Consider the following 14,668-nt stretch of genomic DNA (forward strand, 5'->3'; position numbering starts at 1 on the left):
GGATTGTAGACACACAGTCTATTCCTTGAGAGTAGTCAAAGGTTGTCTCTCGCCACCGGTTGAGTTGGTTTAAGCGTCTACCCAGGAGTTATTTGAGAGAGAAATTGGTGGTTTCTAAGGTCTTAGGACAGTATCTCACTATAAAATACAAATTTTCCTTTTTCATCTTTTATCATCAGTATACCTAGGTTCTTACCTGGACACATCCGTGATCCACTGCTACTACATACGGAAGCCCGACAGTAATAATTTTCTTCTTTTCCGTCCAGAACCATCTAAACCATTTGGACTGATCAGTTCGAAGGTTGGAATAAATGGCATAGTTATGTAACAATTCTTATCGTTGAAGAATTACGACCAAGTGGTGAGACCGACATTAGGTGACTATATAGCTATTTCTGATGAAATAATCACAATCAATTAAAAAAATTATGTTTACTTAAACGATAGAAATAATTACTCGGTATTGGACATTAATCGTGGTGTGGGAATTATTTCTTCTAGGTCGCTTACTGTTTAACACGGCGGCTAGATTTTCTGTCTCAGTGTTAGGTTGTCCGGTTTGTTTCATCAATACTATCATCTCGTCGCCAAAAGTAACTAGCAGCATGTACGTGAAATACTATGGGTAAAAAAACCAATAAGCAGAAACTCAGTTTTCCAAAGGTTCAGGGATGGGTACCATACAAAGCGTTTTCTGCAAAAAGTTAGCTATTAAAGTTTCATGTTTCAAGTATTTTCTTAAGAAAATGAAGAGGTTTCGGAGCCAAAATATTCTGAAGTTCCAAAGGATTGGAAGGAGCCGAAGTTTACTCCTGAGGATAATCCTCATGGGAGATTGTTTGCTTCATCATCATACACAACGCTCTTCCCAAAATATCGTGAGAAGTACTTGAGCGAAATTTGGCCCGCCTTAAGAAGAATAATGATGGAACATGTAAGACTGATACGCATAGAACTTTTTATTATGCATATTATACATATTCTGTAAATATCACAAAAACGTACTTCATGCTTCCTGTTTGTCATTTGATATTGTAGTGTTGGTTGACAAGTTAAGCCCATATATCTTATTCTAGCTTTCGGAAAAGTCAATCCATTCATTCTAGTCGAATCACATTTTGACCTTGTTAATTATTCGCTTATTAATCTTGACTTTTTATATGAGCGCATGCGTTTGTACACTTCTTATCCCACACATCACATGTCCGTAACTTATTTTTGTGTGACACAAAAAGAAAAAAATAGTACAGTTAATGTCTGATGTTAAGGATGTTCAGGTTATTGTCGTTTACTAACTTGTTGGATAAGGTTAAGTGGGTGCTGAGTGAACATTTGCATTAAGTGGTTTTCTGTTTTTCCGATACCTGTACGCTGTATTTTACAGTAGGAATATAGTCATGTTTAGTTAATTGCAATTATGAATATTTTGAATTTGAAAAATAAATTGTCGATCCATAATGCATGTATATAGCCTAAGCAATTGCGACGAAATATAATGAATTGTATAACATAATTGTTTATTTGAGTGCTATTCTTTCGAAATCCTTCAAACCAGTTTGTTATGTTTCACATTTTACATGCTAGTTGTTGTATGAATTGAAGTTTGTTTTCCGAATTTATATGTAATGAAGACGTATTTCTAATTCTATGAACAGCATATTCGAGTGGAGATAGATGTGGCTGAAAGTACTATGGAAGTTCGAACAACTCCAAGGACTTTTGATCCTTTTATCATACTAAAAGCCAGGGATGTTATACGCCTATTAGCCCGCTCCGTCCCTATGGAGCAAGCTATTCGTGTTCTGGATGACGAGACATTCGCAGATATTATTGAAATTAACTTGACTAATCGTGAACGATTTGTTAAACGACGTAATCGGCTTATTGGTCATGATGGTGAAACGTTGAAAGCCCTGGAGCTGTCTACTAACTGTTATATAGTTGTGCAAGGAAAAACTGTTTCTGTGGTTGGTCGATATAACGATTTAAAGGAGGTGTGTTTAATTATTTTATGTATCTGCAATATTGTAATTATTTGAATCCTAATTAGTTTTAACGTCACTATCATAATCTCAAAAGACCTTTATAAAAGTAATGTAAACGACAACAAACAAGAATTAATCGTTATCTAAACTTAAGGAACCTGTTAACTGGTTGATAAAAACTTCTGTATATCGAGCAGCTAGTCATAATCATTGAGTTACAAATTTTATTGTCAGTTTTCATTAGTGTGTATTTGATCAAGAATCCTATCATAAACTTTAGGTTTTGAAAAATAACTAAGTCGAGTATTGTTCTATCTGGCTTGTGATGATGGTATGGTGGTTATTTTTAGATTGTTCCGTTTTGTTTGTGAACTACAGAAGTCCCAAGCACACACTAGTCACTTATCTCAGAAGAATAAAGGCAAATGCACTAGTCTATGGTAACTATAGTCGATCTTATAATTGGATTTATATTGCCACTTGGTAGCGCTTATACGAGTGGCTCATGAATCTTTTGTCTTTATTTATCTCCAGATTCTAAAACTAGCGCATAGGAATGACAATCAAGGAACGTAGTAGTACTATCTAACTCGAGAAAAATTAGTTTTCCACTTCGGTTCTCTTGATTGCATAACTGCTTTAAAATTTTTATCTGGATTTGTATTGTTATATTATATTATTGTTTTGCGTTAGATTTCTGAGTATAAACTTTTTAAGGGGTGTAAAGATATTTGTACAAATCAAGAAAATCACAAGAAGTGTTAAAATACTGACTGCAGTATGACTTAAACGCTTTCACAGCGTGAAGTAACTTTCCACTGGTGACATAACACTTCTAGTTTGGATATATGAACATAAGCTCCGTGATCCCGTTTATTTGAATAGTTACTTTAACGTTGATAATTCGAAAGTTGTGACTCCAGAAAGTTTGTCTTCCTTTTTTGGTCATCCGTGACATGTTGATATTTGTGGACCCTATAGTGTGCATCAGTTGTCATTAGGTATATAATTTTTCTTCCGCTTTGCTCAGCTATTCGCCACCCCATTGGGCAGTTGATTGGAGGTCTATACCTTACACTTGTCGGCAGAACATACAGGCAAAGACACTTGTGGAGAAAATGAAGTAGTTCTTGAGTGGAGGCGTGTCTTTCAGCAAAATTCTCCTATTTCCAAATAACAATTAGCGTGTTACGTTAAAATAATTTTGAGGTAGTGGGGAAGACTCGTAGGTGGAGTTTCGTACTATGAGCTGGATGGTTTGGTCGTGGAGCCTTCATTGTTTTCCTGAACAATATCAGCACAAATTTCATGTGGAAGTGAAGTGTTTGAATTTCTCCACATATGTATTTCAACACATAAATATTGGTACAAGAGGGCACCAAATATATATGCGCCACACCATATTTGTGTGTGTGTGGGGGCTGTGATACTGCCCGGGTGCCCAGACCGAAGCAGGTCGTTTTCTTAGGGGGCCACACCCCAAGCCTTCGACCTGAAGGTCTGATCCACAAGGCAGTGGAACATCGTGAGGAGATGCAGTCCCATGGTAGCCGGTGACCAACAATTGGTTCATACGCCATTTGGTCCAACAGGATACTGGAGCCTATGTGCACCATTGGTTTGGGGTCCGGTTAAAGCGCCGGACATTTGGTTTTCGTCCTCTCAATTTCGTAAACAACACCCGTGGTGCGAGAATGCAGTGAGTAGGACTTCGATGGCAGAGGCTGTATACGCGTGGTCGTGTGAGAGCATTTCCAGAGCGAGGACGGGCCCATCCCTCTCGGCCATACCAGGGCATTTGGGGGCAAAATGACTTATAGCTTGTCATATAGACCTCGATGGTGATTGATTATTTTTGTTAGGTTATCTCCATCAAATCTCCTATGCAATTCCTGGATAAGATTAAGGACATTCAAATCAACAACGACGAGATGACGATATCCTTTGATTTAACAGCTTTATTCACTTTAATTGAACCAAGGTTAGCAGGGAAGCTTTACCCTTGCTTCTCGTCAACGACATAAATCTCTCAAAGTACACGAAGCTTCAAAGTCCACGTTCACTAGAACTCGTCGATTTATGCTTGACAACATTTCCAATTCAACAAGAAAATCTACGGACAAACGAAATGAACACCGATGGGATCACTAATATCAGGACTTATTGCAGAAGCAGTGATGTAGAGACTGAAAGACTCGATCTTACCCGTGATCAAGGCAAGTATCTGGATTCGTTATGCGGATGACACATTCGTTATCGTCAGAACGGACAAGCTGGAAAAATCGACACTTTGATCAACAATGTCTTCAATGATATTATCGAAAAGGAGCCAAATCACAAACTATCATTCTTGGATGTATTAGTCACCAGAACTGACACAAGGAAACTGGAGACTGAAGTATATCACAAGCCGACCCACACAGATCGAATTCTCAGTTCCAGAAGCTACAACCCACAACTCACTGCCTTCTCGTGGCAGGGATATTGTTTACGAAAATGAGAGGACGGAAACCAAATGTCCGGCGCTTTAACCGGATCCCAAACTAATGGTGCACATGGGCTCTAGTATCCTGCGGGAACAAATGGCGTAGGAACCAATTGTTGGTCACCGGCTTCCATGTGACTGCATCTCCTCACGATGCTCCATTGCCTTGGGGATCAGACCTTCAGGTCGAAGGCTTGGGGTGTGGCCCCCTAAGAAAACGACCTGTTTCGGTCTGGGCACCCGGGCAGTATCACAGCCCTCACACAAATCAAATGAGATCTGTGTAGTGCATATGTATTTGGTGCCTACTTTTACCAATATCTATGTGCCAAAATAAATAAATATTTGATCTGTTAAAAAATTTATCATAATGTTTAGATGTCGGAATTTACTCATTTTCTCTATATATACTATTGAGTTTTAAATAATTATACTATTTAGATTAATTATATTTTTTGTTGTTGTTTATTATATAAATAAAGGTACGTAGAATTGTTCAAGGTTGCATCTATGACAATATACATCCAGCTTATTCTATTAAAAGATTACTTATCATAAAAAAACTTTCTATGGATCCTACAAAACAAAATATATCGTGGGATCGATTTTTGCCTAAAATGAAAAAGAAAGTACTTAGTCGACGTAGAAAACCTCACAAAGTACGTTTATATTAATGTATATATGGTTTTAATAGCGAGACTATAATTTATAAACGCACCAATTAGATTTAGAATAACAGGTCTTGGATTTTGGCGCGAAGTTCACTCAATCCATTTGGCTAAATAGCAATTTGACGTTGTAGCTAATGTCAGTTCGTGATGAAAAACCTTGAATCTAATTCTTAATCTATAACCATCAACTGTAAATCACATTGATTATTCTTCAGACTGCTTTATACAGTGGTCTTGAGTGCTGCGCGGCAGTCCGCTCTGTTTTAATTTACGGCAGCGAAACATGGACATAAGAGTAGGAGATACTCGTAAGCTACTAGTATTAGACCACAAATGCCTTAGAAATATTGCTGGCATCTGCTGGGACCACCGGGTAAGTAATAGTGAGGTTAGACGCAGAGTACTAGGGAATGAGGGTAAATCAGTTGATGAGGTTGGGCCACGTGTTACGTATGCCCGAACACCGATTACCACGACGTGCGATGCTAACCGGTGTTGGAGATGGTTGGAAGAAAGTTAGGGGCGGCCAAACCAAAACGTGGCATCAGTCCACAAAGTCACTAACTTCTAGTCTGAGCCATGTTGCTAAATGCAGACTACTTGGTTGGGTCCGCATGACTATCGTAACCAATGGTTAGAGACTCTTGGTGACATGGCTCAGAATTGATCACAATGGCGTAGATGTATACACTCTCTGTCTTCCCTTAAACTAAGAGATTAAAATCGTTTCATATCTTTCTTTCTACGAACTAATTCTTTTTTCCTGTACTATATCCTTGTATGCAATCATTCTTTTATATACTACCACCTTTGAATTAACTACTTTTATGAATCCGGTGTTCATCTTGTTGTGTTAATGAGGTATGGCAACTTGAACCGATGCATAAATGTGCCTGGTTCTACATTGTAGCTGACTGACTGAAACTGCTTTATAACCCTTATTTAACCGTCGTAAGAAGGTAGACACTCTCAAGGTCACTTTAGCGTCGCTTAAAGTTCGTTCAATAGATTATAGATCTCACCATTAAAAAAATATGCTTAATCTCTATTAAGTGTATCATCGATTTAATATTTTTTCTTTGTTACTGTTTTTACTTTTAGGTACGTAAGAAAAAAGAATATAATCCATTTCCACCACCACCAGTTCAATCAAAAATTGATATTGAACTAGAAAAAGGTACATACTTCTTAGCTGAAGCTGAACGTAAACGATTGAAAGTGGAATCAAATATTGTTAAATCAAATCAAATATCAAAAATACGACAAAAAGCTAAACGCTCCGCTGCACTTATTCCACCTGATGAATGTCACAACAAAAACAATAATAATGATAATAATACCAGTCATAATAAACCGAAAAAGATTAAATTTGAGGAATAAAGATTGGCTTATTGTATATTTCTTAAAATTGTAAATAATATATATCTAGCAAGATGATAATTCTTTTTTATGATTTGTATTACAGGTTAAGATTTACTTACTTACGCCGGCTACTCCTCGTGAAGGAGCATAGGCAGCCCATCAGAATTATTAGGCAATCCTTTCTAGTTGTTATTCATCCTTTTCGTAACTGCTTGTATTTCCCGTCGCAATGTGTTCTTTGGCCTTCCTTTTCCCTCCAGGATTCTAAGTTAGGATTTGCCTCGTAATGCAGTTTGATGATTTCCTCAATGTGTGTCCTATCCACTTCCAATGTCTTTTCCTAATTTCCTCTTCAGATGGAAGCTGATTTGTCCTCTCCCACAGTAGGCTGTTGCTGATGGTATCCGGCCAATGGATGTTGAGTATCTTGTGTAGACAAATATTTATAAATACATGTACCTTTTTGATGATGGTTGTCGTAATTCTCCACGTTTCACCTCCATACAGTAGAACTAACTGTCTTGACATTCGTATTGAAGATTGCGACTTTGATATTGGTTGGCAGTTGTTTTAAGTTCCACGTGTTCTTCAATTGTAAGGATGTGGCCCTTGCTTTGCCAATCCTTGCCTTTACGTCTGCATCTGAACCTCTTTGTCCACCGATGATACTTCCCAGACAGGTTAAGACTAAAAGAACATTTTTTATGGGCGTTTATTTTCTTAAATAATGAAGGAACCACCTACCTACCACTTCATTTTTTGTTCGTATTTTCATTAGAAAGCAAACTTTTCTGTGAAATGAAACTTATGAATCAAATTTATAAACTTTCCATTCTATTTTAACACGGAATGGATGTCAAAAGAAAACATTTCTAACGGCTAAAGTGTAATGTTGTAGTGAATAAATAATTTGTGGAGTAGATAATTGACGAAGTCGAACACAATCTCAGAATGGATTGCATGTGATGAATGCATACTATTTATTTATTTTAACACATATATTGGTACAAGGAGGCACCAAATAAATATGCGCCACATAAATCTCATTTCATATGGATGAGGGCTGTGATACTGCCCGAGTGCCCAAACAGAAGCAGGCGGTTTTCTAAGTAGGCCACACCCGAAACCTTCGACCTGAAGGTCTGATCCACAAGGCAGTGGAGCAACGTAAGGATATGCAGTAACATAGTAGCCGGCGACCAACAATTAGTTCATACGCCATTTGTTCCTTCAGGATACTGGAGCCAGCCCATGTGCACCATTGGTTTGGAATGAGGGTTTTCCAACTCCCCTAGGTGGACTCTGTGTCCACCGACCCGGTTAAAGCACCGGACATTTGGTTTTCGTCTTAATTTCGTAGAAAACACCCCCGCCACGAGAAGTTAGTGAGTAGGACTTCCCTGGCGGAGGATATATACGCGTGTCCATGTCCATTTATTTGAACACATAAATATTGGTACAAAGGGTCACCGAATACATATACGCCACACAAGTCACTTGATTTGTGTGTTAGCCGTGATACTGCCCGGGTTCCCAGACCAAAGCAGGTGGAGAAACGCAGATATAACGAATTACAATATTAGTCAATGCCTTTCTTTTACCAGTGATGTTTTAAGACTGATATCATCTCATTTATAAGTGCTAAGAGGATTTATATCAGATGAAAATATGCAATATATCATTTAAAAGTTTCCCAGAGTAAAACTAATTACTGAACCAAAGCAAGTCCGGTCGATAAACACATATTTCATTGCTGAGTAACTAAAGTACACTCTCTATTAATATATCAGTTTACCAAAAATATCCTTTTAATAGTCAAGCTGAATGAACGGTAGATCCTGAATATTTCTGAAATGAAATTACGATCATAGTACATAAACATATTTTGTTTGCATTATCTGTATTCTCATTTATTTGTATGGCTTTATATTACTATAATCCTATTTCTAATATTCGAACGTATGATATAATGCACGTTTCTGTATATTCAGTGGATCGTCGTTTAAACACAATAGGTACCATAGTTGTATGCTGTTAGTTCCCAGTTCAGTTATTTATAATTATTATTGATATTAGACACGGCCACTAGCTGTCATTTACATTATCGTGTGTTGTAACCAAACTTTAAGTAATCATTACAAGAAGCCATTCTGGTTCCAGACATACTGACACATTTATCCTCATGAGTTGAGGTTTGTAAACAGTTTATATATGTATGTCATGGAAATCATGAACCGATTGATGGTATAATATAGATTTCTCAGCACGAGGTATTACAACAGGTTTCCGTTTCTTATTTCTTGATCGATCTAGACGGTAAATATTGAGTGGTCGCTAGTTAGATATCAGCAGTTCACGAATCGACATGTCAAGAATGTGTATTCTTTTCAATGCATATCACCAGTTAAAACAATGACTCTGATTGTGCTCTTCTCTAACTTGTACAACGAAACGTTGTGCGAAATTTCACAAACCCGACTGAATAGGTTATGAAACTAATAGACATAATAACCTGTTAAAAACAAACAAGAAAACAGATAACTTGTTGAAATCTTTAGATGACGGGAACAAGTGGCCCAGATATTCGAACAGACCACCTTCCAATACTATCCAGGTAAAACAGTTTCTATGGCGCTTTCATCGATTTTTGTTCATAACCTACAGTTTAAACAAAAAGTCTTCAAGAAACACATTTCATCTAGTTATTATTCATTGTGAATAGAAGAAAACAAACAAAAAAACCCGCTTGTTTTTCTTTTCATAAGTTTATTTACAATATTGACAAATGTCAGAAAAATGTTAATTCACTTATCATTGATCAGTGTTTTTCTTCTTTGAATGGATTGGTAAATAGAGATTGTCTTTGTAATTCTTCTTTTTTTTACATAAATTTGGTCTGGAGTACAATTTGTATGTATAATGGGATCGAAATAGAATCAGATATTTAGATAAATAAGTAAATTTTATTTATTTAAACACATAAACATTGATACAAGGAGGCATCAAACAGATATGTGCCGCATGAATCATTCGATTTGTGTGAGGGCTGTGATACTGCTTGGATGCCCAAACCGAAGCAGGTGGGTTTCTTAGGGGGCTATACACGGAGCCTTCAACCTAAAGGTGTGATTCATAAGGCAGTAGAGCAACGTCAGGAGATACAGTCATATGGTAGCCAGTGACCAACCATTGGTTCATACACCATTAGTTCCTTCAGGATCCTGGAGCCAGACCATGTGCACCATTGGTTTGGAATGAGGGTTTTCCGACTCCCCTAGGTGGACTCTCCATGCCCACTAACCCGATTAAAGCACCGGACATTTGGTTTTCGTCCCCTCAATTTCGTAAACAACACCCTGACCGAGAGAAGACAGTGAGTAGGACTCCCCTGGTAGTGGTTGTATTGCACAAAGCCATGTGAGAGCATTTCGAGATGACTCTCCCCACTCTCGGCCGTACCACGGCATTTAGGGGCAATAAATAAACACAACTGTCTAATGTATGTTGCATGGTACTTTCCAGTGGCATTAAGTCGTGATGAAACGTTTACATTACCAAATGCCCTGTTACGGCCAAGGGTGTGGAGAGTCTGTTATCCCTCTCAAATGGCCACGCGTGAACAGCCACTGATAGGAAAATCCTACTCAATGAATTCTCATGGCGTGGTTATTCTTTACGAAAATGAGAAAACGAAAAGCTAATTTCTGGTTGGTGGATCCACCCAGCAGAGTTCGAAAACCCTGATTTCGAACTAACGGTGCATATAAACTCAAGGATAATGAAGCGGCATATGAACCTATTGTTGGTCACAGGCTACCATGAAACTGAATTTCCTAACGTTGCTCCATTACTTTGTAGATTAGACCACTAGGCCAAAGGTTTGGGGAATGGCCCTCTGAGAACATCAACTGTCTCGGTCAGGGGACCCGGGAAATATTTCAGACCTGACACAAATCGAATAACGAAATGTGACGCATATATATTTAGTGCCTCTTTGTACCATTCTTTATATATTTAAGTAAGAAAATTTAGTTTCAATCAACAGTTATCATCGACTTTCTATGTTGATATATTGATGACAACAGTGAAATTGTCGAAAAAATCATAAGTTTGTATAGAGTAAACTAAACTACTTTATGTAACCCAAGATTGTTTCCACTTGTAATTGTACTTCAGAATAATAAACCTTAAAGAACAGTAATAAAATTATTATTACAACTTCATTAAAATGACAACTTATTGATAGAATCATTCGACTTTTGTTCACTGAAATAGCGTGTTCGAATCATAGATTACCACTTAATTCAGACTAGGCAATTGGGTAGTAGTAACAATAACCCTCGTACAAGCAATGCGCATTGAAACCAAGTACATAAATCTCTACTTGGTGAATAAATCACATCAACGATCCTAGTAACCGGTTGGCAAACCAATCCCATTATTATATTCAAGCCTAACCGTGTAGGTGAACACTTGGCAACTTCACAATGAATGATTATGTCAACTAATAATAATTTGTGCACATGATTCTTCATTGAATGTGCAATAATGTTTCCTCCAAAAGCGATCAATATAGTAAACTGATTCATCCCAAATGATCTGAGTAGAGATTCAATCAACTAACGATCATCTGATATTAAATAAATGCATCAATTAACATATTCAATCACATCAATATTCAGTTGTTAGTAAATAAAGGAATGAAGACCATTTTGAGAGTATTATTTTGTACTTAGAGCCCGTCAAACCAAGACGTGGTCCCAATCTGTAAAGTCATTGAGAATTGGACTGAGATATGTAAGTTAACGAGTGTAGACTATCTGTCTGTGGGGTCCGCGTGATTGTTCTAACCAATGGTTGAAAACTTTGAATGACATGGCTCAAAATCGTTCGCGATGGGGCAGGTGCGTTCACCGTTTATCTTCCTTTAGATCTTAGGTCCTTGAATCTCATCATTCATTTTTTTTTCTACACCTAATCTTACCCATTACTACTGATACTGGTTAATACTTCTACTAATTTGGGATTTGTCTGATATAACAACTTGAATCGATATACGTATGTGTCAGGTTCTATGTTGCGTACGTCTGAATGACTATCAACAGAAGCCGTCTAACAGTCATTACACTAATAATCTGTTCGATTTAGGCTAGGCATCAGAGAAGCACATATTTTAACTATGATAGCTGAAATATAGTTGAAATCAGTTGATTACTTAGTCATATCTCTCTGGTCTATAATACTAATTGGATCGTATAGATCAAGCTGTAGTGTGTACAGTAGTTTAAGCGACTTAACATTGTGTGCACTATGTATGGCTGTTAATTGCTTAGAAGTGATCAAATGTAAGGTATTTAAACGCAGACTTGATGCTATTCAGCACTCGGTTGTAATCCTAAAGCAATTGATATTCATTGTAGGCGTTGAACCCACCTCACTCAAAGTAACATAATCAGAGATGTTGGCATTCAGTTATTAGGTCTGCTATTGTATGAATGGTTGGTGTTTTGTGCTAGGCAGTCAATGATGTAATACTTGTCTAATCCTTAATTCTGGTCTTATTCAATCAATCGAATCGCAATGTGACTACTAGTGCAATAGATTAGTTATCACGTATACATGTACATCCAAAGGTCTCCTATCGATCGACTTTAGCTACTTAATAATCAACACGCATTTTATTGGATTAGCAGTTATTAAAGAGGTAGTGGAGAAGATTTGTAGCTGAGGTGGATGATTTTGATGGAGTTTTGTTCTTTGAGCTGAATGGTTTAGTCGTAGAGCTTTCATCGTTCTTCTGAACGACATCATCAGCACAAACTTCATATATGGCTCACAGCTTATCCTGTAGACCTCGATGTTGATTGGTTCTTCTAGCTGACCTTAAACCTGTCATTGTTTACTTCTTTGTTTTGGTTGTATCTCTCATTAGTATGACTTATATGGAAAATTATGCACAAACATAGGAACAAAAATCAATGGGCATTAGTCTCACTCACTAATTGATTAAAATCATAGATCATATTTTCATGAATATTACAAGGTTCCCAGTTCGACAACATATTTAATATTGTGGGTATCCATCATTAAAGAAACTGTATTGAACTAACATGAAATAGCTATCTACTTCTTGATAGTTTCAAAATGTTTTCCCAACTAATGAAGTATACTGGTTTGTAATGAAAAGCGAATAAACAAATTTTCAAGTAAAGTTTTCCACTATTTTATCTCTGATAACCAATACAGAATTTTAATCAGTCTTACAGTTTTACAGAATAGATGAGTTGCGCTTTTTCTAGTACTGGGGAATCCAGGATATGTACATTTTGTGTTATATGAGAATCATTAGTTGAATTGTTATAACTTGTGGGATACAACATGAATAAACCAGTATCTTAATGTTGATGTTCACATTGGAACTGCAGTCCAGTGTACCGTTCACTTCAAAAAGGAACAGTGGATAACGCAAGGATTGAGATATACATATTAGACGATGAGTTCCAAGCATTAAGAAATGCAAAACTTGAATTCCACTATTAGCTACAATCTATCAATTCTATAAAACTGTTGAACAATGTAGTTCTATAATACTTACCAACTTGTCATTTAATTAAATTAATCTGATTCATTTTCAATATTTGAATCAGATGAATTTTCTTTCAATGAAATTTTTGGACCATTCGATTGTGATAATTTTTTTCTTTCCTCTTTCAGCTTTTTACGTTCAGCTTGATGACGTTGACGAATACGTTGTCTCCATAATTTCTTATCTTCTTTATCTATAATTTCATGTAATAAACGACGTTCTTGATCAATGTTTAGTGTTTCATTTGATGTAATTGTTGTCTCAATTTGATTATCAATAGGTATTGGAGGTTTAGCAACAGGGATATCACCGATTTTCTCGCATATTACCTGAAAGAAAGAAGTAAAAGTAATTAACTGATTGATTCATTGTGAGAATATTACGATTTTAGGTGGTTGAAGGCATATGACAAGACACTCTTGATCTATGTCTCATTTTTGTTTATTTATTTAAATACATAAACATTGGTACAAGGGGGCACCAAATAGATATGCGCAACATAAATTATTCCATTTCTGTGAGGGCTGGGATACTGTCCGAGTGCCCAAACAGAAGCAGGTGGTTTTCTTAGAGGGTCACGCCTGGAGCCTTCGACCAATAGTCTGATCCGAAAGGCAGTAGAGCATCGTAAGGAGATGCAGTCCCATGTTAGCCGGTGACCAACAATTGGTTCATACGCCATTCGTTCCCTCAGGATACTGGAGTCCATGTGTACCATTGGCTTGGAATGAGGGTTATTCAATTCCTACAGGTGGACTCTCCATGTCCACTAACCCGGTTAAAACACCGGACATTCGCTTTTCATCCTCTTAATTTGACAAACAACACCCGTAGTGCGAGAATGCAATGAGTAGGACTTCGCTGACAGAGGCTATATACATGTGGCCATGTGAGAGCATTTTGAGGCTGTGCAATTATGTAAAATGATATCCCCTGGTAGTGGTTGTATGCAAATGGCCATGTGAGAGCATTTCGAGATGGAGAGCTGACTCTCCCCCACTCTCGGACGTACCAGGGAATTCGGGGATATTTACAGAGTTAAAGGAACAGGTACTTCCTATGATATTCGAATCGACATTTCCCAGCTTTAGTGTATGAAATATTACCATTCAGCTATTCAGACAGCAGCTGACCTTCTAACAGATAATTTTAGTTTATTTGTCGTTATGGTTCTAACTAAAACTGATATTACATCTATAACTGTTAATAATCAAATCTATAAAATGTGTTAATCAATAGTATTATTACTAATATCAGAATTATTTTGCGAGAATATGACAATGACTAGTGAGTCACATGAATAGTAATAAACTACACTTGGTATGTAGAAAAGAAGTATTGTTTCTAGAAAAACAACATTCATTATATATACGAAGTTGCGCCACAGTACACCATTGTCTTCAGTGAGTTGATATCTCACAACGATGTAATTTCTAAAATCTCCACAAAACCCCTTCTGATAATAACCATCTGCTCACTAGTGACTGACTTCATGAGATACTCCTGGAGTTCCAGTGAGAAGCCGTTACCAGTGGAGTTCAACCAGGCCTGTTGTGAGATATCAACTCACTGAAGA

At 37.1% G+C, this 14,668-nt stretch overlaps 2 protein-coding genes across 3 annotated transcripts in view; one reads left to right on the plus strand and one right to left on the minus strand.

Moving 5' to 3' along the window:
- The first annotated feature begins 304 nt into the window (after positions 1–304).
- KRR1 (ribosomal RNA assembly protein krr1) lies at positions 305–8,284 on the plus strand. The gene is made up of 5 exons (XM_051216673.1): positions 305–706; positions 747–937; positions 1,659–1,997; positions 4,956–5,132; positions 6,246–8,284. The coding sequence occupies exons 1-5, from the start codon at positions 625–627 to the stop codon at positions 6,522–6,524; spliced, it is 1,068 nt and encodes a 355-aa protein (XP_051065267.1). The 5' UTR covers positions 305–624; the 3' UTR covers positions 6,525–8,284.
- Positions 8,285–8,426: 142 nt separating this feature from the next.
- DBP4 (ATP-dependent RNA helicase dbp4) overlaps positions 8,427–14,668 on the minus strand; it is a 31,752-nt gene continuing 25,510 nt past the window's right edge. The window contains exons 4-5 of one of the 2 annotated variants that reach the window (XM_051216675.1): positions 13,102–13,421; positions 8,427–13,062 (exon numbers count right to left, since the gene is read on the minus strand). In XM_051216675.1, the coding sequence (XP_051065268.1) occupies positions 13,122–13,421 (300 nt within the window). In that variant the 3' untranslated portion in view covers positions 8,427–13,062; positions 13,102–13,121. Of the gene's footprint in view, positions 13,422–14,668 lie in introns of both variants that reach the window. The other variant, XM_051216674.1, reaches the window with a different exon arrangement.

Source organism: Schistosoma haematobium, chromosome 6 (assembly GCF_000699445.3).
Source record: "Schistosoma haematobium chromosome 6, whole genome shotgun sequence".
NCBI classification, from domain to species: domain Eukaryota; kingdom Metazoa; phylum Platyhelminthes; class Trematoda; order Strigeidida; family Schistosomatidae; genus Schistosoma; species Schistosoma haematobium.